This window comes from Neolamprologus brichardi, chromosome 7 (assembly GCF_056152115.1).
Source record: "Neolamprologus brichardi isolate AB-2024 chromosome 7, ASM5615211v1, whole genome shotgun sequence".
In the NCBI taxonomy this organism is placed as follows: Eukaryota; Metazoa; Chordata; class Actinopteri; order Cichliformes; family Cichlidae; genus Neolamprologus; species Neolamprologus brichardi.
In genome coordinates this window covers 9,026,842-9,051,003 of record NC_142110.1, presented here as the reverse complement: position 1 = coordinate 9,051,003, position 24,162 = coordinate 9,026,842, and the positions used below count along the sequence as shown (strand labels likewise).

Below are 24,162 nucleotides of genomic sequence, written 5' to 3'. Positions count from 1 at the left end.
GCCATGCTGATGGATCTTATTTTTGCCTTCAACATAGACTATCGGGGGAGCTTAGGTACACATTTGAAGTCATTCAGAAGATTCTTATCAACATTGATTGTTGTAATTCTTAAATTCCAATTTTACTGTTTGCCTTTCCACAGCAAATGCCTTTACGTATTTGTTCCTGGTATAAGAAACGTACTTCTGTGAAAAACAGTATAATGGTGGACTCTGCAAGTGCTCATCTCATGGAAGTTCATAGGGTTTTGTTTGCATATGAGCACACTGAAAGCTATGTTTCAGAAGCATGCAAGCACTCATTTTCAAAGCAATTGGTTCTCTGGAATTTATTGAGGTTGTAAATGAAGTCACATACCAGAGTTTGAGGTGTTTTATGGTTTACATTCACACACTGATCTGCAGTACAGTGTTTATGCTGGGAACTTTAATGCAGCAGTTTTTTAGCTCATGCCATGGTGAAGGTTCTGTTGTCCAGCTGTCCACAGCTCACAAGAATCGTTATTCCTCCCAGAGTATTGGTCAGAATTTAATTAAACATGCACAAAGCGATTACCTAATGAGTAAATAAATGGATGGATTGTGAACCCAAGAAGCAACATTAACGATTTTTCTGATATCTGTTTCTCACATGAATAAGATGGAGCAATAAATGAAATAATTGTTGTGTCCTTGTAACAAACTTGATGCGTGAACTAATGAGATAAACTTAAATCTGTTTTATTTATTCGTTTTTTATAAAGTATAAATAACTCAAAATCAATTTAAACACAAATTTAAATGTAAGATTTGCGGTAAACCTAACAGGTTTGCTGAAGTTGATGTTGAAGACTTAAAGATCTTAAGTTCATACACACACAAAAAAAAATCTTGGTCCAGTAACCTTTATAGATCAAATAAAACTGATTTACAAGTTCACACTAGATGTTTAGATAATTAACAGACCTTAATCAACTAAACTAAGTTAAGAGTTTAATCAACAGATTGTTCTAATTAACCTGAAACTGATTCTCAAAGTTAAAAACTGTAAAAGCATTTGAATTAACTAATAAATCTAAGTTAATTAAACTGAGATAAACGTAAGTGTAAGAGTTATTTTACAGTGTGGAAAAGAGGAGCCAAGAAAAACCATTTCAGGTGACTCCTTCATGAAGCTCATCACGTGAGTTCCAAGAGTGTGTAAAGCCATATTGAAAGCAAAGGCTGGTTATTTGGAAGAATCAAAAATATAAAACAGGTTTTGAGTTATTCAACACTTTTGTTTAGTACATAATCACACGTGTGTTCCTTCATAGTTTTGATGACTTTGGTGAGAATCTACAATGTAAATAGTCATGAAAATAAAGAAAAAACATTAAATGAGAAGGTGTGTCCAAACATTTGACTGGTAGTGTAAGCACCAGTCCAGTTACTAGTTTCACTTTAATATAGTCAAAAACACAGATTTATTTTTATTTTTTTAACTCAGAGATGCTGCAGTAAAATACTTTTTCCTAAATTTTAAGTGTTTGCCAAGTTGGATCATTTCAAAAAAAAAATTGTGCCACAGGAACAAACACACAAATTCTGGCGCTTGTTTCCACTTTTGAAACACTGTTTCATTGTTGACTTGATCTTCCCTGTTCCTTTAACAGTCTGGATGAAGTCTCAGCAAGTGTTTCCACACACAGCGGTCACAACTGTACTCCCATTTGTTGCACTGAGTTTCATAGTTTGAGGCTCATGTTTTGTTTGTATTTGAATGCTCATAAAAGAAAACATTTGTCAACACAGAAATATTGAACTTTATGAGATTAAGATGACATAACACACTCACTTCACTTCCACGATCGCTCCCCAAATGCTCAAGAAATCAAAATAGAACTACCATCGCCAAAGGTTGATTCTGTTCATCTGGACGCAGCGTTCTCAGTGGGAGAAACGTTTCGTCATTCATCCAAGTGACTTCTTCAGTCTCAGCTGACTGCAGGTTTCCCCAATCTTATAAACAGCACATTTGCATAATGACTGAAACCAGCCCAGTGAAGGAACAATGGGCTGGGAGGTCACCTGCAGTCAGCTGAGACTGAAGAAGTCACTTGCATGAATGACAAAATGTTTCTCCCACTGAAAACGCTACATGCATCAAGACATTAAAACTACCATCCACAGAAACATTTTAAAAATATATATATATTTTTAAATAAATCACACTAAACAATAATTTTTTTGTTTATTTCTTTCTTCAAGTTACAAGGGAAGCACATATATTCATTTTTTGCCTTTTAAAATTTTGGGATATCTTGAACTGTATCATGGAAACAGGGCATAGGAAACTAAAAAAAAAAAATTTGTATTTTAAAAACAAACAAAAAAAACCAAACAAAAAATAAAAATACACATTCAAACAAATTTAGGCATCAAATATATGCGTTCCAGTAAAATACATAACACAACAAGGAATCCAGAGGCTGACAAACAACAAGTGGTTTGTTTTCTGTTGCAAATGAAAACCAACTGTGACATCATGTCATCTTAAGACCAACACCCTCATATATTTGGTTATCGAGCCGAATTAGAGCAATTCTCACCTTTTTTTAAAATCACTATATCAAGAAGAAGTCTGACATGCAGTTTTTACCACCTTAATTAAGGTATCACCCTCCTGCAAGACACCACGAAAGAGAAACTGATCTTTTTTCTTTCTTTCTTTTTGTTTTTAAATTCATTTAATTTTTGATTCAAAAGAGAGAAATGGCTCCTTTTGATGGCGATACGACTCTAATTATGTTTTCTTTCGCAGGGAAAAAACAAAACAGCAAACTGATCTGTAATGCAATGAGCACAGGTTGCAAACAAGTGTCAGACTTCAGATCAGGGTGCCATCACAGCTCTGGTAACACCTCCGCCACACGAATGCTAACAGGCACATAAAGCTTTTCATAAAGCAGGAAAAACACTGAAAGTGTCCTCTCAAGAAGAAGAAGAAGATTCTGAAGAATGTTGTGTCCAAATTGAAGTTTAAACTAATCTGAGATTCACCACTTGAGAGTTTGACCATTTGAGGAACTTTTATCTACTCAACTTCACTCTTTATCCATAACCCAGTTTCAGCTAGGGGGGGGCATGACACTACAGCCTGTAAGATTCATTAGATTTTGGTCCCACCATTTTTCAGAAAAACAGGCCACCAAGAGCATGAAAAAGTAAATTGGAAACAGAGCGCTTCTGTCTGGCAGCAGAAATCACTTTTGATTGAGATGTTTATGTAAGAGAAAAAAAAAAAAGGGGGGGGGGGGGGGGGTGCAGAGAAGCAGGGCTGCAACACGCCTCTAAAGACGTGCAATTCTCCCCGTCTTCATCAGGACAAGAAGTCTTTTTAAACTAGTGTGTAAGTATTAAACCATACATTATGATAGGATTCACCAACCGCGAAAAACTAACTATCCCTACGCAAGTCAAACACCTATTATAGTTCAACACAAGCAATAGGCAAAGTTAAGAAGTCCGACGATTCACCGAGAAAACCCGGATAGCGCGTGACTCACAGAGGCGTCCCCTTCGTGTCTATAGCGATACAGCTCCACAAAGCCCTACACAAACTTTAACTGTGTCATGCCACAATATACAAAGATACTCAGAGAATAACGAACGCTTTCCTAAAACGGAGAGGAAGAGGAGGAGGAAGAGGAGAAGGAGATGGGTGCTGAACAAAAGAGGTGTCGGGATTATTGAACCTCCTCTTCTGGTTTCTGCTGAGCATCGGAGGGGGAGCCGGGGCGCCAGAACAACACAGATTATCAATGGATTACATTCATGCATGCACACACACGCACACACACACACACCTAGACACACGCACATGCTGTGGTGTTTTGTGTGGCTCATGGTTGATGTGCCGCTTGCTTGTTAAGTGTGTGACGTGCCTGCAGGTTGCACAGAGGGCACGGGTCTGTACACATGACCGCACGCTTGTGGCCTTCTGCTCCTTCAAAGTGATGCTTTTAATGGCAACTCCTCATTGTGGCAGTGTCAAAAAGATGAAGATGGGGCACAGGTAACTTAGGGGGGGAAAAAAAACAGGATTCCTCTCTCCTTAGAAGCAGAGACTGCTCTGAATCATGGATGTCCTCCTGGCAGTCTTCTGTCGGCGAGGAAAAAATGCCTCGTGAAAACAAAAATAAAAAAAACTTGAGCGTGTTAGAACGAAAGGTGGTGAGGTGAGGCCCGTGGTACACAGTCTAGTTTTGTGCTGATGGCTCTCCTCCTCTGCCGGCCTCACAGCTCAGTTTCGGCGGTCAGAGCAATGTATAAACGTCGGCTCGAGCCACAAAAGATCAACCCGGTCTAAACTGGGGCTTGGGACGAAGGAGGAGGAGAAGAAGGAGAGGAGGAAGAAGATGAAGGAGGAAGGAAGGGCAGGTGGCAATGACTTCCTAAGTAAGAGTGAATATTCTGCAATATCATACTGCAAATCCTCGTGTAGCGATAAAAATCCTTGTGTTGCTGTAAAAAAATTGTCTTGTTTAAATATGAATATAGTACTGAGTTTCTGCTCTTTTTAGGAAATGACAGTCTGCTGTGAGGTGAAGGCGGCTCCACCTTCACTACAACTCCATATCCTGAGCCTCGTCCTCCGAAAAGTCTGACATGGAGCTCTCAGAAGATGAGTCGCCTCCTCCTTCCTCCTGCTCCTTTAGCGCCTCCTCCGTGGCGTACTTCTGGATGTACTCTGAAAGAGACGCACAAGTCGAGCAGACTTGATGATGACAAACGTGGCACAAACCCATTCCGTGCACATTTTCAGGCTAAGCATTGATAAAATATGATTTTAAATACAAAATTTTGGAAAATCTGGTGCAGGTTGACGTACAAATCTGACATTTTGGGTATAAAATTTGTAGTTTGATGTTACAGCGCTGTATGAACATTTGCGTTTTCAATCATGTGTGCGCACACTACCTTTGATTTTGTGTTTATAATCCTCTGGCCGGTGCAGGTACATGGCGGCTGCATCCCCATTCAGAGGATCGATGGGGTTGGGGTAGGCGAGCAGCTGAGGGAGGAACGACTCAAAGATGTTGGTGAGATCTGGTGGATGTGAGGTGAAAAATTACAGTCAGTCCAGAAAACAACAAAGCTGCAGAGAAACACCAACAACATGCACGAGCACTCCTCACTAGTGCTCGTCTATGCTTCTGTGTTTAACCTCCCTGGAAATGCAACTACACGTCACATCAGTGCAGCGCAACTATTCTGATTGGCCTGTTCAAGACCACTGACTCCCAGGAGCAAAAAATAACACAAAAAATGCTTTGGACCAAGTATAAAACAAGAGGAAATTACTACAAGGTAATTAGCACATGTAGAGTCTTAAATGCTGATAATTACATCAGCTACTTACATAGGTTAGGCTGTACCTGCTACAAAGAATCAAAGAAGAAATCTAAATCAGACTTTATTTGAAGCAGTCCGTCCATTATGTGTGCACCTATAAAAACGCCCACTAGGGGTCTCCCTTGCAAAGAAAAGTTCACTTCACAGAGCTGTTTTGTTTCCTCTCTGGTTATAAGCAACCTTCACTTCAAAGTGTGAGTGGATGATGACGAAGGAACTGCTCAGCCTTTAATGACCTTTATAGCAGCATTCAGCTCACTGTACACACAGCACTACACAGGGTAAGGCGTTTTCCTCATTTACTAATCTACTAAACCAACCACATATAAGTTACATGGATATTAAATTACAGTGTTTCCTACAAAAAAAGTCTTTACCTAGAATATTTTGCAATTTATTTTTTCATTTGTCCAAAGTGGCCACTACTGGACAATACACTGGCTCTTATTTTGAAAGTTCAGTTGCTGTTAACCAGGTAGTTCTGGAGCTTCCCGTGTAACGTTTCCCTGCAGGCAGGCTGGTCAGGTTGTTGTTACAGCACTGAATACAAACCAGCTCTTTCTCTGTTTCCACTTGATTAGACAAACTCCAACTGCAGGCAGTGACGGCAGCCTCTGTTCTGCTCTGTAGAAGTGCTGTGAGTTCTCCAACCAGAACCTGCCACAGGTGGAGAACTTCAGGCTTTTTACTCCAAGGCTTCAGAGCAGAACAGGAGCTACTGTCACCAGCTTGTGCAATTTAAAGAAAAAAGGTCACATCACAGCACCCTATATTACATCTCTATCATCATCAGGAAGTATTTTTAGAGCAGCCAAGGAAGCTTTAGGACAGACTGAAGATTTAACACCAGTTATTGGCTAATTTAATATCTTATTAACCTCTTTCACTCCGTCAGGCTAAAACTACACTCAGATACATAATTAAGCAAGCACTGTTCTCAGTGAGAACATCCATTAAATATACATGCTGAAAGCCAGTATAATCAGTATTAAGGAGGCACAAAGACGTCACTGTAATGCTACAATGATCATGCTTCAATTGGGGGCTACTGACTGTAACCTTCCATTTGTGTAGATGTTGAGTCAGTTACAGCTTAAGATTATTATCTATGTGGAGTTGTCGTCACACCGGTGTTACAGCACCCACGCAAAACACTCAAACGCATATAGAGGTGTTTTCACACATACAGCACTTCTAGAAAACAAACACAGCTGTGGATCACAAGCAGACTGAAAAACAGAAATGTACCTTGTGTCCATGAATGAAACAGTTGACCTAAACTTTGAGTTTATTTACACTCTCACATAAAAGACAACTGCACTCCAGCCGAGTGTGTGTAAAGACCTCTTAGTCTCGAGACCTGACCCATCTATCGGTGCTCAATGCATGACCTCAATACCAGCAGCAGTTATCACTGAAGTGTAAGCCGATTAAACCGAGACGCTCTGCCTGAAACCGCGCTGCAGAGGTGCAGCACAGGCCGCTCGGTCATTGTTTTTATTGGCACCAGTCAGAGTATGCGTGTACCTACCATAGAGCGCTGTCCACGTCTGGTTAATGACATCTAAACATACAGTTCCTGACCTAAAAAAGACAAAACAGTGAATAAACTGCACACAAATCGTTAGATAGAACCAATGATTTTCTGTAGGAGTGTTTGTGTGCTGAAACAATTTCCTATCACATAACCGTCAGGCTGTGCATTTAATCTTCCCCATATTCACCGGATAAATGATCATTGATGTTTGAATCTGTCCTACTTACGCTTCATCGATGTTGGGATGAAAGATTTTGTTCATGAATCCTGAAAGAAATTTTTTTTTTTAAAGTTGTCTACTGTTTTTTTTGTTTGTTTTTTTACAGTGTAAGGTGAGTTCAAATGTTTTATACCTATTGAAGGTGATTTGAAGGGGTATTTATCAGGCAGGTCCACCCGGACCTTCCACACGCCTCCTTCATACGGCGCTAAAATAAAAACAGCATATTAATTATCCACATGTCACATGAAGCTTTTAATATATGTTTAATATAAGTGAAATGACAATAAGCTGGTTAACACTGGGTCTTACTTCCAGGTGGTCCGTGAAACTTGACCACAAACTCATTGAGTCCACTAAGGATGGTGACCTCGTGCTTGCTCTCGATGCTGACGCCGGGTTAAGGAAAATGCTACAAACAAAAACAAACAAACAAAAAACAACAGCGAACAAGCTGGAAAAGTCACACATGATCACATATGGTTGTTTTCTGTTTATTTTTCCAGCTGGGCTGCTGTGTCTGCCTCTTTCCCTGTGGATTTGTCTGGGCAGAGGTCACGCGTGGGTTCAATAACATCAGCCGTAATAATGAGATCAATAATGCAGCGGCCTCTGTCAGACAAACAGCCTGCTTCTATAGTGAAAACAGGCTCACGGTGAGACAGGATGGAAAGATACTAGCAAGGGCAGAAAGTTTTCTACTGCACACATCCTTTCAGCGCAGAGAAAGGCACAAACACGAGCCTGTGACGCGTTCTGCTTAGTTAATAATCACAGCATGTGGTGACAGCGAGAGACTGAGTCAGCTGTCTTGACAGCGGTGCAGAAAGGTGGAGTGCGTTTAATCTCAGCGACTGCGTGAATGTGACACAACGACGGAAAAACAGAAAGGAAGAAACCACAAAAGTAACAGTTGCGCCCTGTTTCATCACCTCATGGTAAATCCTCCTGTCCTCGCCATTCCAACAATCTGAACGAGGCCACGTTCACATGCTAATTGTGTTAAATTTCTCAAGCACAAATAGAGCTACACGGCCTGAATGCATAATAGCCAGGAGGCAAAGAGACTGTAAACATCCAGCAGAGCAGATGGTGGTTTAGAAAAAAAAACGAAAAAAAAAAAAACCACTGACCAAGACAGGGAAGCTCTAAATGTGATCCGAGGGAACAGTTCCTATAAATAAAACCTGTTGTAGATGTACGCTTGTGCAGCAAAGCTGAGCAACTCTCTTGTGCTTTTTTAGCCCCTACAGGGTTATCCATAGAAACCTCACCAAGATTTATTACACAAGGCAATTCCTATATTTGGACAGAAGCTTGTAGAGCACCTTATCAGCTCCTTTTGACACAAAGATATGAAGGATTTATTTATTCTTTTAATTATTTTCTTCATCACACCAAGCACATCTTTCCCGTCTTCACTGGCACAATTAAACCTGACACCAGCTATACAGAATCGCCTCACCTACAGCACATGTGGAAGTATATTTTGAGTGATATAATCTGTCAGAGTGATTCAGTCTTACATATTCGAATTAAAGACAGCGTGAAACTATGAAAGGCATCTACTGTTACATGCTGCTGCTGCGGCGCTCTCTGTTTGGGAACTGGTGAAACGAGATCCACAGCAGCAACACCTGATGGGTCCCAACATGTTTTTCCTCAGTGACTCCTATTATCCAATACTGAATTTCTCATCTCACTCAGCTAATAACACACAGGAATCTTATTTTGTAACACCCCCCGCCTCTTTTAATAGATGTGACTCTTTGGCACAATTCAGCGTCTGTGGTTAAAATTTACCAGGCTGCAATCCACATACAAAATACCTCATTCTTACTTCCTAATACCAGGTTACATTGGTGTTATGAAACACTAAACCCACTGTACACCTTATATGTGGCTCCTGCTAAGTTAAAAAAAACTTCACAGTTATCAGGAAAATATTAAAATAACGATAGCAAGGCTCGCAAAATCGCTAGCCCGACGTTCCGGGGCTAGCGCTTTTTCCAGTCGGGCTACCAAAATCTATCTCTGCCCTGCCGGTCGGGCTATCATTGAAAGGAAAAATATATGTCAATGCTTTTGCATTCTTTCGGAAATGTAGCTGGGTAATTATGTCATTGGCATCGGTGAGCCAGAATTTGCGCTTGTTTTTTGCTTTCACTTTGCAATCGCGCGAACTGTGTATAGAGAGCTACAGTACTGATTGGTGAGTGATGATAATTTGCGCATCATCTTATCAATCGTTAGCTTACTATGCAAACATGACAAGTGAGATCTCCCGCAGCAAGCTTAAACATGTGAGAGGTTGATCGCACAGAGAATCGCTGAGCGTTATGTGAGTGCGTGTGTAAAAGCAGCAGGATATATATTTTAGTTCTGCTGAGCCAAATAAGACAGGTCAGCGTGAAGAAGTGACAGCCAAAGAAAAGCTTACCACAAAACGGAAAAGTTATGACAAATCAGACTATAAGGCAAAAATAAAGTGCAGCTTTATGGTTTCATGGACAAAGGAATTTCTGTGGCTGCAATATGACAAGCTAAATAACCAGGGGTGCACGTAAGTGGTCCGCAGGTGCGCATTCGCTGTCAAAATAAAAAGAGCGCACAAGATAAGAAGCTGCAACGCGTGTTTGCGTACATAAGATTTTCTGGAGGAGGACAGACATTTGTTTAGAACTCTTAAAGATGTCGAAGAAGCAAGCTCCTTTAAGCAATTACTTTGGTGTGCGCGTTGCAACTTCTTATCTGGTGCGCGTCTTTTATTTTGACAGCGAATGCGCACATGCGGACCACTTATGTGCACCCGTGTAAATAACATAATGTTCTGCCGGGTGTGTTTTTGGTTTTCCCTCGATTTCTGAGTCGACAAGCACCTTTGTTACTGGGACCAGTAATTTTAAGAAAGGCCCCCATTAGAACCCATGAGAAATGCAAGAAATGCATTATTGCTCAGTCTGCAATATCTTTCCCGGAACAAACACCAATTGCAAATAACATACTAAAAATAAACCTGAAAAATCTGTTTAGATCAGCGTACTATGTTGCAAAGAGTGAACTACCACTGGCACAATTTAGCAGTCTTGGCAAACTTTAAAAAAAAAAAGCAAATGGCCAAAGATCTTGGTTCCACTTGCCTCTTACCTGTGACTTCAGTGGAAATTTCAAATTCAGGATCTGACACAGACTGATTCATGTCCTACACAGTTCTTACAAGTTCATAGAAATTTCTGTTCAATTAGAACCAAGTATTTGAGTTGATGATTGTAATTTTATACAATGTTGTAATTTGTGTTTCAACAATTTTTTGATTAATGTTTTGTTTCCATTACAATATTATACTTTAATGTATAATATTGTACAGGAAACAAAACATCAATCAAAAAACTGCTCTCTTTTTTATTCGGGCTACTTAAATTTACTTTGGGCTACCAAAAACTGAAGAGTCCCTGCCCGAAGGGCTACCAGGGATTTTGAAATTTTGCGAGCCCTGGATAGTATGAATGTGGCAAAGCTTCAAGGAACGAAAGGAAGGAAAGGAAGTGCTGACTTAATTAAAATTAATCAAGGCATTGACATTAATAAGAACTTATAAGATCCTCTAAAATATGTACGTTGAAAACTTTTTGGACCACAAGGAAAAAATGAAGCATATAAAATGGTTTTGTTTATCCATTAGACAAAAACCACATGTAATACACACTTCTGCTACATAAAGTAACAAAGACTTATTGCCTTAACTATCTGTGGATCAGTTGAGCTTACATACACAGGTCATCCCTCAAAGGGCATTGTTGATAAAAATAAAAAAAACCTTGTTAAATTTCAACTTTATGGCGACCTCATAATTCCTATACTCATAATGGCCTTATTGTTATTTACTTAGATAGATACAAAACATTTTTTAAAGCATAATCTTTTTAAACTGTGTCCCGCAGGCCAGCAAGGAATGATTATTATTTATATTCTCGCTAACTAATTTGACTGTTATTTCTATTATACAATTAGGATCTAAAAATATAATGAGGTTATAATGAAGTTATGGTTGCCTATGGTGATTTTTCATTTTTAAGCAAAACATAATCACTTATTTTACAAAACAAAAAGAATAAAGTAAACAGGAACTCTTCTCATTTCTTTAAATGGAAAAGTAGATGTTTTCGGTTTGTTTGGTTTTTTAATGAACGCTGTTCAATACTGAGTCATGTGCTTTCAGAGGTGTGTGTCTGTGGAGGTGATAGATAAATGTGTGAGTGCAGCCCTGTCCCTGCTCCCAGCCCCCACCCCCTTTTGCCCCCCCAACACACACAGAGCATGCTTGTTGTTCCTCGATCAGCTGTGTGAAATAAGCCCCACCCTCTACCATGTTCCGGATGGTAACAAGGTGGCCAATGAGAGCGCAGCATGTAGCTGCAGGACAAAAACAAAACAATTGAGCCTCACGCTGTCAGAAAAGCTTTCAAGCAGAAACTTCAGCAGGTCACTGCAAACAATTACTAAACCACACAAGCATTTATACGAATATAAGAAACGCAGGTATAAGTCGATAAATGAAAACTGCGGAGGGGGGAGGGGGTGAGTAATTATGTAAAAATAAAGATCACGATCACTTTGGTTTGTATTCCTTTTTTTTTTCATTCAGACTGAAATTAAACTAGTTTTGCTTCACATCCTGCTGGAGAATCTGTGCCAAATACGCCATCCGTGACTACTGTGTGTACCATTTGTGATTTGTTTGTCTTCAATTAGAAGGATTGTTTTCATTTGGACAACAAATTAAAAAAAATAAATAAGCAAAAATTATTAAAGTCTTGTTTTATGTTCTCTGATGTTAAAGAGCAAAATGTCGTTAGCTGTCGGCTCTGCATTTTTCAAAGATCGTCTCCACATCGACCTTAATTGTTCTTTCTTTGGTGATAGCATGCTACACAGCTAGCTTCCTCGGCGTCAACGCTACCAAATCACAAATAAAGGAACGTGTCCTTCCACATATTTGTTTCCAAAACGTACAAAACCCTTCGCCAGGACTTCCCAGTGTGCTGTCAGTCCTGTGGGAATCACATTTTAGAAGCCAGTGGGCTAACTGTAGACGCTATCAGGCTAACGCTAACAGTATCCAAAGCTAACACAAGAGTGAGCAGCCAGCGTTGTATTGCGACAGTTTCCGCTGCTAATTCTCTATCGATACAAACAGGACGATAATGCTAACGTAGCTGCGAGCTAACGCTTCACAACAGGCGGTAGAGTTCACTCAAAAAACGTTAAATAAGCGTCCTGTTCGCCATTCTGCTAACCGAGCTAACGTCCAGACTCAGTGGAGACAGAGCTGTCTGTTAACGTTAAAGTCTTCATACTTTTTTTTCAGAATCTCTCAATCTCACACAGCTGCCAGCCACCTCACATATATATATATATATATACACACACACACACACACACACACTTACAGAGCACCCATCGAGAGCAAATTATGTAATTAAGCACTACCACAAAGCTAACAGTTGATCATTAAGATAAAAGAAAAAAAACACCAGCTTGTGATTATATACTGTAAAGGATACAGTTTCACCACGTCGGTATCCATTCGCCTCTTTCCCGGACTTGGAGACGACATTTTTGTATTCCTTTCAGAAGTGAGCTAAAAATACTGCGGCTACTCAGCTACCTCAACCTCTCAGCTTGAAAATACCAAGAGAAGCTCCCCGGTCTCTATCAGCAGCCTTTCCACAATGTCCATACACGATATCCCAGCTGCAACATCGCCCACTTTTTTCCTCTCCCTCTATCAGCGGCTCCTTGCCTGACCAGCTTGTGTCCTGTCCTAAAGACTCTCTGCCAGTGACATCAACCTCCAGCGACTAGAGCGAGCAGAGGAGGGGCTGAGCTATAGAAATACAGCCGAAGGACAGGGCCATACTGTCAGCACACCGCCTCTCAACCACTTTAACTTACTGCGGTGGAGCATTTCTGCAAAGACAGGAGATCAGGAGAAGATAAAGTTTAAGGAGAGACATTAACTTCTGGGTCATTTTAACGAGTCTGCTCGCATAAAACTCAAAAAGAAAGTGCGTACTGTTCTATCGTGTGTAGATCTATGTTAAAAATCTCATTATTGAGGGGCTGCAATAAGTACATTAGGCCGAAGTTGTTTGGTTTCTTGAAGTGCTGAATGAATCATTTAAAGGAGTAGATATAGGTTAATTCAAGGTGCTTATTGCACACACATTGCTATGACATCCAGCAGGTTTTAAACAGTTAGTAAGAAGTCAGCTAATGACTGACGCAATCCAACACAGCCGTCCTGTAATGCACCTTGGTGTTTAATGGATTTTCTGTTTGTTTTGAAATCAACATTCCTTTATTGATATGTACAGTTAAATGGATTGCAGACTTCTAACAAGAAGGCAAATACACAAACTATAAAAGAGGCTCAAGAACACAAAACACTAATGATTTATTAATAAGAAAAAAACTTACAATATAACAGGTAAAGAAGCCAAATCCGATTTGTAATGCAGTCTTCCTCAGAGCCGTGCTTGTGTTAGTATTGTTCTTCCTTTCTTCAGGATTTTCCCCTTTTCCAGCATTCTCTTTACTAAAATCCATCCAGGGTTTCCAGGGAAGTGAAGTAGGGCAAGAGGTAGACTTGTTGTAGGCTTGACGGTTGTCCTAAAAGCTATGAAAAAGTATTTTATCCATTCTAGATTTCTTAGTTTTTTTGTTGTATTGTTGTATTGTATTGTTTGTTGTATTTCATCAAACAAAATCTAACATCAGACACAGATAACCCCCATAAATACAAAATTTAGTTTTTCAAATTATGATTTTATTTATTGAGGGGGAAAAGTGATCAAACCTACCTGGCTTCTGAAAAATTACTCACCCTCTGTTCAATCATGGTTTGTGCATGTGTGATTAAAACTTTTATTCCAAAAAGCTGATTTTACTTTCTGACTTCACATGATCTAAAGAAAAAGTTGAAAAACAAATTGACATCTATGAGTCTGGAAAGAGTTACAAACACATTTTTAAGGCTTTGGGACTCCAATGAACCACAGAAAGAGTCATTATCCACGTATGGAGTGACTGGCTTACCAAAATTACTCCAGGAGCCATCGACGACTCATCCAACAGATCAAAAAATAACCCAGAACAACATCTATGGTTGGTTAAGATAAATGTTCATGATTCAACAATAAGAAAGAGACTGGGCATGCATGGGAGAGCACAGAGGCAAAAACCACTGCTGACCAAAAAAAGAACACAAAGGCTCATCACACATCCTGAAAATATCCCCAAGACTTTGGGGAAAATAATCTGCGGACTGTGACAAAAGTTGAACTTTCTGGAGGGTTTAAGTCCCGTTATATTTGGTGTAAAACTAACACAGCATTTCATAAAAAGGTCATCACATCATTAGTCAAAAATGTTGGTGGTAATTTGATGTTCTGGGGCTGCTTTGCCGCTTCGAGATGACTAGCTGTTGGAACAATGATTTATGCTCTCCAGAAAAGTTTATGCCCTGAAGGTCAAGGACATTTGGGTTATGTAGCAGGACAACCACCAGAAACACACTGCCAACTGCACCTCTGAATGGCTACAAAAACACAAAAACAAACAAACAAAAAGGTTTTGGAGTAGTTTAAGAAAAGTCTGGTTTTAAGTCTGATTGAGATGCCTTAGCATGACCTTAAACAGGATGTTTATGCTGAAAAACCTAATGTACCCTAACTGAAACAATTAGGCAAAGAAGATTGGGACAAAATCCCTCCACAATCATGTGAAAGACCCATTGGCAGTTATCAAAAAAACTCCTCTCTGCCGAGGATGGTACAAACAGTTATTAGGTTTAGGTGGCGATTACTTTTTCTTGCATTAAACTGTCTGCTCTTGGACTAAACTGGCACAGTTGACTGTCTGCAAATTCAGCCCATCTTTAGATTTATTCAGTCTCTTACTAGACTCATAAGCACCCACAACTACTTTTGCCATATTTCACCTCACAAAATATGGCAGCACCATTTGTTTTTGTTTCAGAATCTGACTTTATTCTATTGCACTCTCACGGACGTTCATTGCACATGAAACCTTTCAAGCAGTGCTAAACAAAGATCAGCTTGTCCATAATTTCTTGTTTTAAAGATTAGCATGTACGACATTTTGTGTGAAGGCCAGCACACTCACTGTAAACACAGATGGTCAAAAGTGAGGTTTAAAAAGGTGCAGACATCTAGCGTAAAAGAGATAAAAATGTGTCTTTATGCACCAGCGAGACGTATTTGCACAGCGACATCTGCACTCAGAAATCTATCCATAGATGCCTTTGAATATAAAGTTGATCACTGATTCATACTGGTTTTGTATTACCTCATTGTTTCCATTATTGGTTTTGGTTTATATGTTTTGACTTATTTCAGCTACCCTACCAAAGGTTAAACTGAATGATAATTTTATCCCTCTCTAGGATCTCCAGGATATGACACATTATTTGTTTAACAAAACTTTATTTAGGCTTGTTTCCAGCAAGAAAACCGGAGCTTGCTGTCGTTGAGCTGACCACGAACTCCTCTGGATACCACAGCAGCAGCAAATCTGCAACAGAATGACTGAAAAAGAAAAGGCAGGCTTTGGCAGGAGCTTCAGGGAGCTGTGCATGAATGAAAGAAGCTGTAAAGAAGAGTGGGCGAAAATTCTTCCGCAAGGATGCAAGGGTCTGATAAAGACATGCAGATGTCATGTTTTCTGATGTGCTGATAAATCTTTCATCTAACTAAGTTAGACTATACTTTCATTGTTACTATATTTTTATATTTCTTAGCATCTGCATACAGAACTACAAATCATTGAAGTCTGTTGTATATCATGTGAAACAGAGAAGTAAGCCATTGAAATCATGCTCTGATAGAAGCTTATTAAACTTAATCTATGATTGATACATATGACATATTCATGTGTAACATAATAAAGCAGCACTTTGTCAAGCCTGACTTATTCAGAAGACTAGCAGACACTCTGACAACATCATCCAGTTGGATAGTTCAGTTATCTTTAATCTTTACTTTGAGGAATATAGAAATGTCATCAATGTGGTGCATCTTCCAGTAAGTCTAATCAGTTTTCAAGCTGGTTGATCTCACGTCCTGACCTCTGTAAGTCAATAAGTAGATCACAGCAAGCAACAAAAAGCTGCCGAATCATCTCCTGTTTGATCTCATTAACACAGCAGTGGCTCATTGTTCAGGAATTTCTTACTGTCTGTGACATTTCACAGACTCCCTTCATTGTCTAAATGCTGCCAGTCTGTTCAAGGGTTATTTGGACAGTCTGTGTTACATTATGAGACCAACAGTGGCTGAGAATCTTTTTGCCTCTAGGTGAGCTCTGAATGTACTCTTTGGGATAATATTTTAGTTTCAGATGAGAAAAAATGTATCTGTAAACAAGTGAACATTGTAAAACACCAGCAGAGGGATTGTTTGATTAATTGTTGCATTGGGAGTAGCTGTCCCATAAAAAGAGATCAGGTGTAAAAACCAGTGTCGCAAAAGGATCTTGCATTTTAACAGGGCTTGGGTACGCCTGCTGTATTTGCGCTTGTACCTTAAACAAAAGAGGGTGTTGATCTTTTCCAGATCATTACTCACTGCGAGAATTAGCAATTATTACAATTCTAAGTCTATGTTTATTTACACATGGTCCATGTAAACAAGCTACAGTGGCTAGTCGTGTGTTTGTTTTGCTCCTTCTGCAACTCCCAGTGAGCTTCAAATCCAGATTATAACATGTCTGCAATGCAGCTCCCAAAGATGTGGGCGAAAGGTTGACTCATGGTACAGCTGATCAAAAGGAGTTACTCCACGTGTTTGGCTCAAATATCCCTTATTTAAGTTCTGTGTTAATTATCCTTTATAGCTTGGAAGACATAAACAAAGTTGGTCACTTTTTAATTTCTTAATACACTTAGATCCATGTACATGGATCTAAGTGTATTTGTAAACACGTGTTTACAAACAAATAATGTAATCAATATATGATTGACATGCAGAATTTCAGCTTTTATTGAAGGCCTTTAACAAAAGCATTGAAGTAACTGTTTAGATGTTGCATCTGTTTTAGCTCCTTATATTGATACGTTATTTTTTAAATTCGTGAATTGAAACACAGTGGGTTTACAGCAAAGTGGAAACTGATTCAAATCGTTGGACTGATAAAACTAAAATTGACTTGTATCACACTGATGGGAAGAGAAAAGTATGGAGAAGGAGGGAAATAGCTCATGATCTGAAACAACCACAGAATCTGTTAGTGGTGGAAACAGTAAGACAGTGTTTATTGATGACATGACTGCTGATAAATGTAGCAGGATTAATTGTGAAGTGTACAGGGCTACGCTTTCTGCTCAGATTCAGCCAAATGCTGCAAAACCGATCAGACCAAGCTTCACAGTGCAAATGGATATGACCTAGAGTATGCTGCAAAAGCAAAGCAAGAGTTTCTTCGAGATATAAACGTTCTTCAATCTCAAAGTCAGTCACATGATCTCAACTCAATGGAGCATGCTTTTCAGTTACTGAAAGACCCACAGACAACAGGATTTGAAGGTGGCTGCTGTAAAGGCCTATCAGAGCATCCCAAAGGACGACTTTTTGCGATGTCCAAAAATGATTTTCGACACAGGAGTTTCATCTAACTAAAAACTGTATTTCTAAAATCCAAAATATGTTAGTTTCTCCAATGACGTGTGGACCTCTGAATATATTCAGAGGTTCATAGGTTACATAAAAAAAAATTACACTACTGTGAAAAAAAGTCTGTATTTCACTTGATAGCCGTTTATTAATCCCTCAAGTTTAAAATCACAGTTGTTTTTAATGGCTAGTATGTGCATTAAGTATATAATATAAGGTAAACATGCAAAACTACAAACATATATCTCTGATAAGCCATATTCATTCGAAACAAAGTTGTTACTTTTATTTATTTGTTATTGCTAGATTATTGCGGCGAGGCCCTTTAATAAAACTATAAACATTTCCATGTGACTCTTGAACGCCACTTGAGCGTCCTATTCTCCTCTGATTGGTTAGTTCAGACCACGTGGCTATGACGTCTCGGACAGCAGCAGCTGTGGACAGTTGGAGGAGTTAGCATATTTCTTTATTTTGCTCTGAAGCCAGAGCTGGCGGTTTCATGTCGCGCCGTTTGTTTGCACTGAGGCGGATTCCTGTCCGGGTCTGGGTGTGAGCCTCTTCGGTCGGCGTGTCCCAGGTTAATCATGTCTTCGCCTGAGCACGGTGAAACTTTCAGTCAGCTCAATAAGTTTGAGAAACTGTCGTGGAGGCCCTCCATCCGCGACTCAGGTTTGTAAACACAGGCGACTGCTCTGCAGCTGGATCCAATCAGCAAGCCTTCCTGAGAAGTTAATGTAAATACCTGGTAATGCTGCTCAGAGCTCGCTGCCTCTTTGGGCAGAGCTGGCTGCTCATTTGCATTAGCTGGGCTTTGTCTGTGAGCTAGCCATACTAGCTTTGTGTGCATTCTGCATCGCTACAGCAGCTACACAGGCCAAAGGTTGCTAACGTTGCTACGGAAGCCAGCAGAAATCAGCCACTGAATATTTCAGTGTTATTGTTGCTTATGTTCCCATTTAAATGGAAATGAAAGACAAAGGCACAGCAATGATTTTCATATTCTGTAAGCTCTCCCATACATGAAGTGGATTCTCGGTTACACAAAGCATACTTAAGAATAGAAAATGAGAGAGGTTACACCTGAACTCCTGATTTCTCTGAGTGTAGCAGTGCACAGTATCTTGATTCACCGAGGAAGTACAATAGCTGTGGCTTAAAAACAAAATAAAAAAAAACTATCGGAGTATACGATGACTGTATTCATATACTTCTACGGTTTTTACTGGGATCGTCCCAGAAACATCAGCTTCGGTTTGCTGGAGGTGTGACGCTTGGCTGAATATACGTGACTGTGGTTGTTCAACATTTGAAAAGCCTGCAGTGTGGTTGAAGTAAAATAAACGGGTGTGACGGCGGTGGAGCTATCAAATGATCGTCCAGGAGCTCCAGAAAATCTTTTCCATGACAGAAGGATCATGGACAACAACACCAGCTGCTCACAGCAATCTGTGAGATCCTGTAATTGGTCTGTAGTGAAAAGGGGAAAGAAATGTCCCTTTGGAAGTTAAAATGAAATGGTAGATGCTAATTAGTTCAACCCCTGACAAGAACATGAGAGAATTGGTTTATGAATCTGTCTTTTTCTCCGTATATCTTGCAGCCACTAAGAAGCGAGCACGGTGGTTTCAGGCCCGGCGCATCTTCTCCCCTTCCTGCCCAAACCTGCGGATCCCCAACAGGTTTCTGAGAGAAGGTACTAAACCTGCACAGACACCACATTGGACTGTCTAAACTCATAAACACTAGAATTCAAAGTGCAGGAGCTGCAGTTAACGTCCTGTAAAGCAAAGCTAGAAGTGTTATATTGCTCCTAATAAAACTATTCAGAGGAGAGAAAGAAGTCTGCGTGATGATTTACATCGTGGTGTGTGGCGATGAGACTGATGGTGTCTGTTTACAACTCATCCCCCCACAGGACACTGCATTCCTCCTGCCCGCAGTGGACACCGCTGTGTAGCAGACAGCACCAACCTGTATGTGTTTGGAGGCTACAACCCAGACTTTGATGAGGCAGGCGGCTCAGAGAACGAAGACTACCCTCTGTTCAGGGAGCTCTGGCGGTATCATTTTGCCACAGCATCCTGGCAGCAGGTGCGCACAGAGGGGTACATGCCCACGGAGCTGGCTTCTATGTCAGGTAAGGACTGATGCTGCTTTTATTTTTATTCCCTTGGTATTCAAATGATGTGATGGGGTTCTGCTGGATTGATGAAAATATTTTTTGACCAGTATTTTTATCAGTATATTCTAAAGGCTGTATGCACACCCCTGCGTTCATTTATGCATTAAACACTGAGCACATGTGGTTAGTCTAGCTGTTATTGAAAAGCAGTTCTAAATTCACCCCTGCACACTTTTTTTTTTTTTCTTGAACTCACACAAATAAATTAGGACTCATCACATTTGAGGCTAGAAGCTATAGCTAGAATTTATAGCTCAGTTAATTTAGGTGTGAATTCTGACATTTTATAGCAATGTCTTTTTTTAGCAATAAAAATAAAATATTCTGCTCTAAATGATATTTCTCAAGTTTATACTTTTATCTGATAACTAAAGTTTTATCCTTGTTTAGTCAACAAACAGATGCAAAGTCCTGCAAGAACTCAACTCTTTGGTTTGTAATTCATTATTTGTGTAGTCACGGTTGACTGTTGTGTAGACTTTAGGGGGACCTTTTGGCAGACATAAATGTATTCAGATTTATTTTTAGAATTAGCCCATATAAGAGGGAGGTCCACCTCCACACTACATTGTGTTGTCACGTTTCCACAGCATAGGCAGAAGTGTGCTGTGAAGGCCATTTAGTTGGTTGAAATCTGTAGCCTCACCACTAGGTGGCACTAGCAGCGAAAGCAAAGCTAGCAGAGTTGTCTCTTCTGGGGGGAAAAAAACTACAGTATTCAGAGGACAGAAGTCTGCATGATGATTCACTGTGTTGCATCAGGATGAGACTGCCTGAGAACCACTGAGCCTGGTTTGTGTGCGCCAGTGTGTCTCACTAACGGATGTGAGCCAAAAATGACCTGACGGCGGCGACCGTGCCCTGCGCTTTAATGTCTTTCTGGTTTTGTGTCAAAGTGATTTCCAATGTTTATGCATTTTCTTTTTGTGTGTATGTGTGTGTGATATTTTTGCTTCTATTGGTAAATAAACTGTAGTCTAGCCTCAGGATTTATGAAGGTTATGTATTAAATAAGGAAATGACCTGTTTAGCAAATATCTTTGTGACTTGGCTTTTTTTCTACCTACATTATAATCAGCACTTTGTATCAACTTCAATGTTTTTATACAACTACTATGTTATATTTGTCTGCTGCCCTCCTGGCAAGATCACTCTTAAAAAATATACATTTTTAATATCATAGAAACATTTTGGCTGGATACATAAAATATATATAAAAGTCACTTTGCCAAAGACTGATTGCAGCTTCTTCTTTGTGATAGGAATATTCTTTTCTGGCTCAACATCACTTTACATCATTCATGTGAGATGAGATCAAGAAAACACTTTGACTCAGATTTCTTATAGGTTTTGTGTAACAGAAGACTCCTGTACAAAACATTCAGGGTTTTGTTGTTTCTTTTTATTCCCAAACTTCACTCCTAATCAACAAAACAGAGTTTGATGCTGTTGTCTTTCCCCAGCTGTCCTACATGGGAACAACCTGCTTGTGTTCGGTGGCACCGGGATTCCATTCGGTGAAAACAACGGCAACGACGTCCACGTTTGCAACGTTCAGTACAAACGATGGAACCTGCTCAGCTGCAGAGGGAAGAAGCCCAACAAGATCTATGGACAGGTAGCGTTTTTTGTGTATGAGGTCCTTTTGAATGTTCTGTCCCATCCCATCTGTTACAACCATTTATCCTCCTTTTCCAGGCCATGGTCATCATAAATGGCTACCTTTATGTGTTTGGAGGTACGACGGGCTACCTTTACAGCACTGACCTACACAGGCTGGACCTGACCACCAGGGAGTGGACCCACATCAAACCCAATAACGCGCCCTCAGACCTACCTGAGGAGAGGTCAGTCACCTTAGGTCATTCATACACAGCTAAAAGCAGCAGGGACAGTTTGTTAAACACACAGTGAATTCTCTACATGTGGCTCCAGATTTTCTGAAACTGAATCAATAATTTTGCAGATATAGACATGAGCTAGCTCATGACGGGCAGAGAATATATATTTTTGGAGGCGGGACTTCCTGGACATCATATCCACTAGACAAGGTGAGAGTAACTGGCACTTAAACACTATTGCATGCAAACTTTTTGTCATCCTGTCTTTAAATTAAGGTTATTTGTGTTCATCAGATTCATGCTTATAATTTGGAGACAAACTACTGGGAGGATATCATGACGAAACCCCAAGAAAAAATAGGTTTGTGACTCATGTTCAACTTTTATTTACAGCGTTAAAGCATTTTGACTGCCACAAGTCGACTTCATTTCATTTTCTTCTCACAGGATATCCTACCGCCCGTCGATGTCACAGCTGTGTACAGGTCAAAGAGGGTGAGTGTTTCACACGACATCATCAAACGGGTTTTCTCTGAAATGTTTCTGCTTCATGCCTCTTTTTATGTGCAGAGGTTTTTATATGTGGGGGTTATAACGGAGAGCGCATCCTGTCAGACCTCTGGAAGCTCAACCTGCAGACTTTTCAGTGGACGAAGCTTCCTGCGATCATGCCGGAGCCGGCTTACTTTCACTGTGCTGCGGTCACTCCGGTCAGTACCATCGCACACTGAGAGAACAAAAACTAAATCGTCATAGAGTAGACGCAGACTTCATCCTCTGGTGTTCCTTTTCCTTTAGGCCGGCTGCATGTACGTCCACGGCGGAGTCGTCAACATGTCTGGGAATCGAAGGACTGGCTCTCTGTATAAAGTGTGGCTGGTGGTTCCCAGCCTGCTGGAAATGACCTGGGAGAAACTGCTGAAAACTTTCCCTCACTTATCCCAGCTGTCCACCCTCCAGCTGCTCAGCCTGGGACTGACACACACGTTAATCCAGCGGCTCAAATAAAGACTGAATGCAGCGGTATGTGATGGCGTAGCACGGACTCTAAGATGTCTGACGATTTAGGGTGAAAGGACAAAGTAATCCTGATGATGTCAGATAGTTATGAAAATACTTTGATTGCCTTTTTACATTAGTCTGATGTAAATGTGTGGGTTGTTTTTAAAAAGTGCAATTTTTTTTTAAGTTTCAGTGTGTCATATGTGCACGCATCCATCAGAAACCGTGTAGAAAATAGAAATTACTGTATGCTGTTTGTTTTTCACTTCCGCCTTCTTCAGGTTTTTCTTCTTGTTTTTTTGGTCGTGGAAACTTGTGGAGCCTGAGAGAGATTTTATAAACTCCAAAGACCACTTGTTAAAAGGCCAAATGAATGTTGGTACAGTAGTGAAGTTTTAGCTTTTATTTAGAGGCAAAGACTTTTGTCTGTTCTTTCTTTTTCCCAATCCTGAAGTGGAACGGGTTGTGCACCACTACCCTCAATCAGTCCTGCTGTTCCCTCGTCAAACCCAGCAGAGGCACCAGTTTGTAGGCCCTGACATTTAAATAGAAAGTTTCGAGATTCTCAATAAAAAGCAGACTTGTATTTCTAATTGCTCTTCACAGTTTAAGTAACACGTTTCAGCCTCAAAGACTCGCTGATGTGGAGCTGCGATTAAAACTCGACCGTTCAAATTGAAAAATGTTCCTCTCGCCGGTCACAATTAGGCCTTCTGATCAGATGAAAACATGTGACACAGCATCACTGTGAAATATCTTATGCCTCTTCAATTTTTATTCCTCTTTTTTTTGGGGGGGGGGGGGGGGGGGAGGGGAAAAAATGAAAAACACCTGTTTTGAACGCCCGTAGCTCCAGTATCTATTTATTTAGTGCCTTTTGAATTTCAAAAAGTGGGGTGTGCAAATTGGTCTGCAAGAGTCAAGTTTTGTTTATTTCACTCGGTGTGTAGCCCTTTTTTTGTTTTGTTATTCGCTCACTAGGATTTAGTCGGTGCTCTTCACAAGCTGTGTATGCCTAACTAGTCTGTTATTTTAAACCCACGAAGCCATTTTTACTATTTTAATCACTGTGCTGCTGTTTTTATTCTATTAGAAATCTTTGAACTGCACCCGACTTGTAGCTGTACCTCCCCAGAAACCCCAACCCAACATTTCTGTGACGTTCAGTTTTTTCACTTTAAAGCCAAGAATCCATTTCAACTTTTTGTACTGCAACATGCATTGTTGATATTATTATTATTATTATTATTATTATTATTATTATTATTATTACATTGTTGTTTTTTTTTTTAGAGATGCTGTGCTTTGGT

General features: G+C 40.0%; 2 protein-coding genes across 2 annotated transcripts; one reads left to right on the top strand and one right to left on the bottom strand.

Moving 5' to 3' along the window:
• Window positions 1–2,198: 2,198 nt before the first annotated feature.
• On the bottom strand, window positions 2,199–12,991 carry LOC102786455 (ubiquitin-conjugating enzyme E2 H). Its single transcript, XM_006789517.3, has 7 exons — window positions 12,698–12,991; window positions 7,446–7,522; window positions 7,267–7,341; window positions 7,141–7,180; window positions 6,908–6,960; window positions 4,942–5,070; window positions 2,199–4,711 (listed from the first exon to the last, which is right to left on the bottom strand). The coding sequence occupies exons 1-7, from the start codon at window positions 12,748–12,750 to the stop codon at window positions 4,587–4,589; spliced, it is 552 nt and encodes a 183-aa protein (XP_006789580.1). The 5' UTR covers window positions 12,751–12,991; the 3' UTR covers window positions 2,199–4,586.
• Window positions 12,992–18,238: 5,247 nt separating this feature from the next.
• LOC102786753 (kelch domain-containing protein 10-like) lies at window positions 18,239–23,658 on the top strand. Its single transcript, XM_006789518.3, has 10 exons — window positions 18,239–18,496; window positions 19,428–19,520; window positions 19,743–19,964; window positions 21,473–21,627; window positions 21,708–21,856; window positions 21,976–22,060; window positions 22,145–22,211; window positions 22,298–22,345; window positions 22,421–22,560; window positions 22,649–23,658. Exons 1-10 carry the CDS (start codon window positions 18,412–18,414, stop codon window positions 22,856–22,858), a joined length of 1,254 nt encoding a protein of 417 aa, XP_006789581.1. The 5' UTR covers window positions 18,239–18,411; the 3' UTR covers window positions 22,859–23,658.
• The last annotated feature ends 504 nt before the right edge of the window (window positions 23,659–24,162 follow it).

What these genes read in the sequence shown, in the direction of transcription:
- LOC102786753 (XM_006789518.3), top strand. Translation starts at nt 18,412, where the DNA reads ATGTCTTCGCCTGAGCACGGTGAAACTTTCAGTCAGCTCAATAAGTTT. An exon ending in GGAGCTGGCTTCTATGTCAG is followed by an intron (nt 19,965 to 21,472) that starts GTAAGGACTGAT and finishes GTCTTTCCCCAG; the next exon opens with CTGTCCTACATGGGAACAAC. An exon ending in CATCATATCCACTAGACAAG is followed by an intron (nt 22,061 to 22,144) that starts GTGAGAGTAACT and finishes TGTGTTCATCAG; the next exon opens with ATTCATGCTTATAATTTGGA.
- LOC102786455 (XM_006789517.3), bottom strand. Translation starts at nt 12,750, where the DNA reads ATGTCGTCTCCAAGTCCGGGAAAGAGGCGAATGGATACCGACGTGGTG. An exon ending in GATACCGACGTGGTGAAACT is followed by an intron (nt 7,523 to 12,697) that starts GTATCCTTTACA and finishes ACCCGGCGTCAG; the next exon opens with CATCGAGAGCAAGCACGAGG. An exon ending in CTTCAAATCACCTTCAATAG is followed by an intron (nt 7,181 to 7,266) that starts GTATAAAACATT and finishes AATTTCTTTCAG; the next exon opens with GATTCATGAACAAAATCTTT.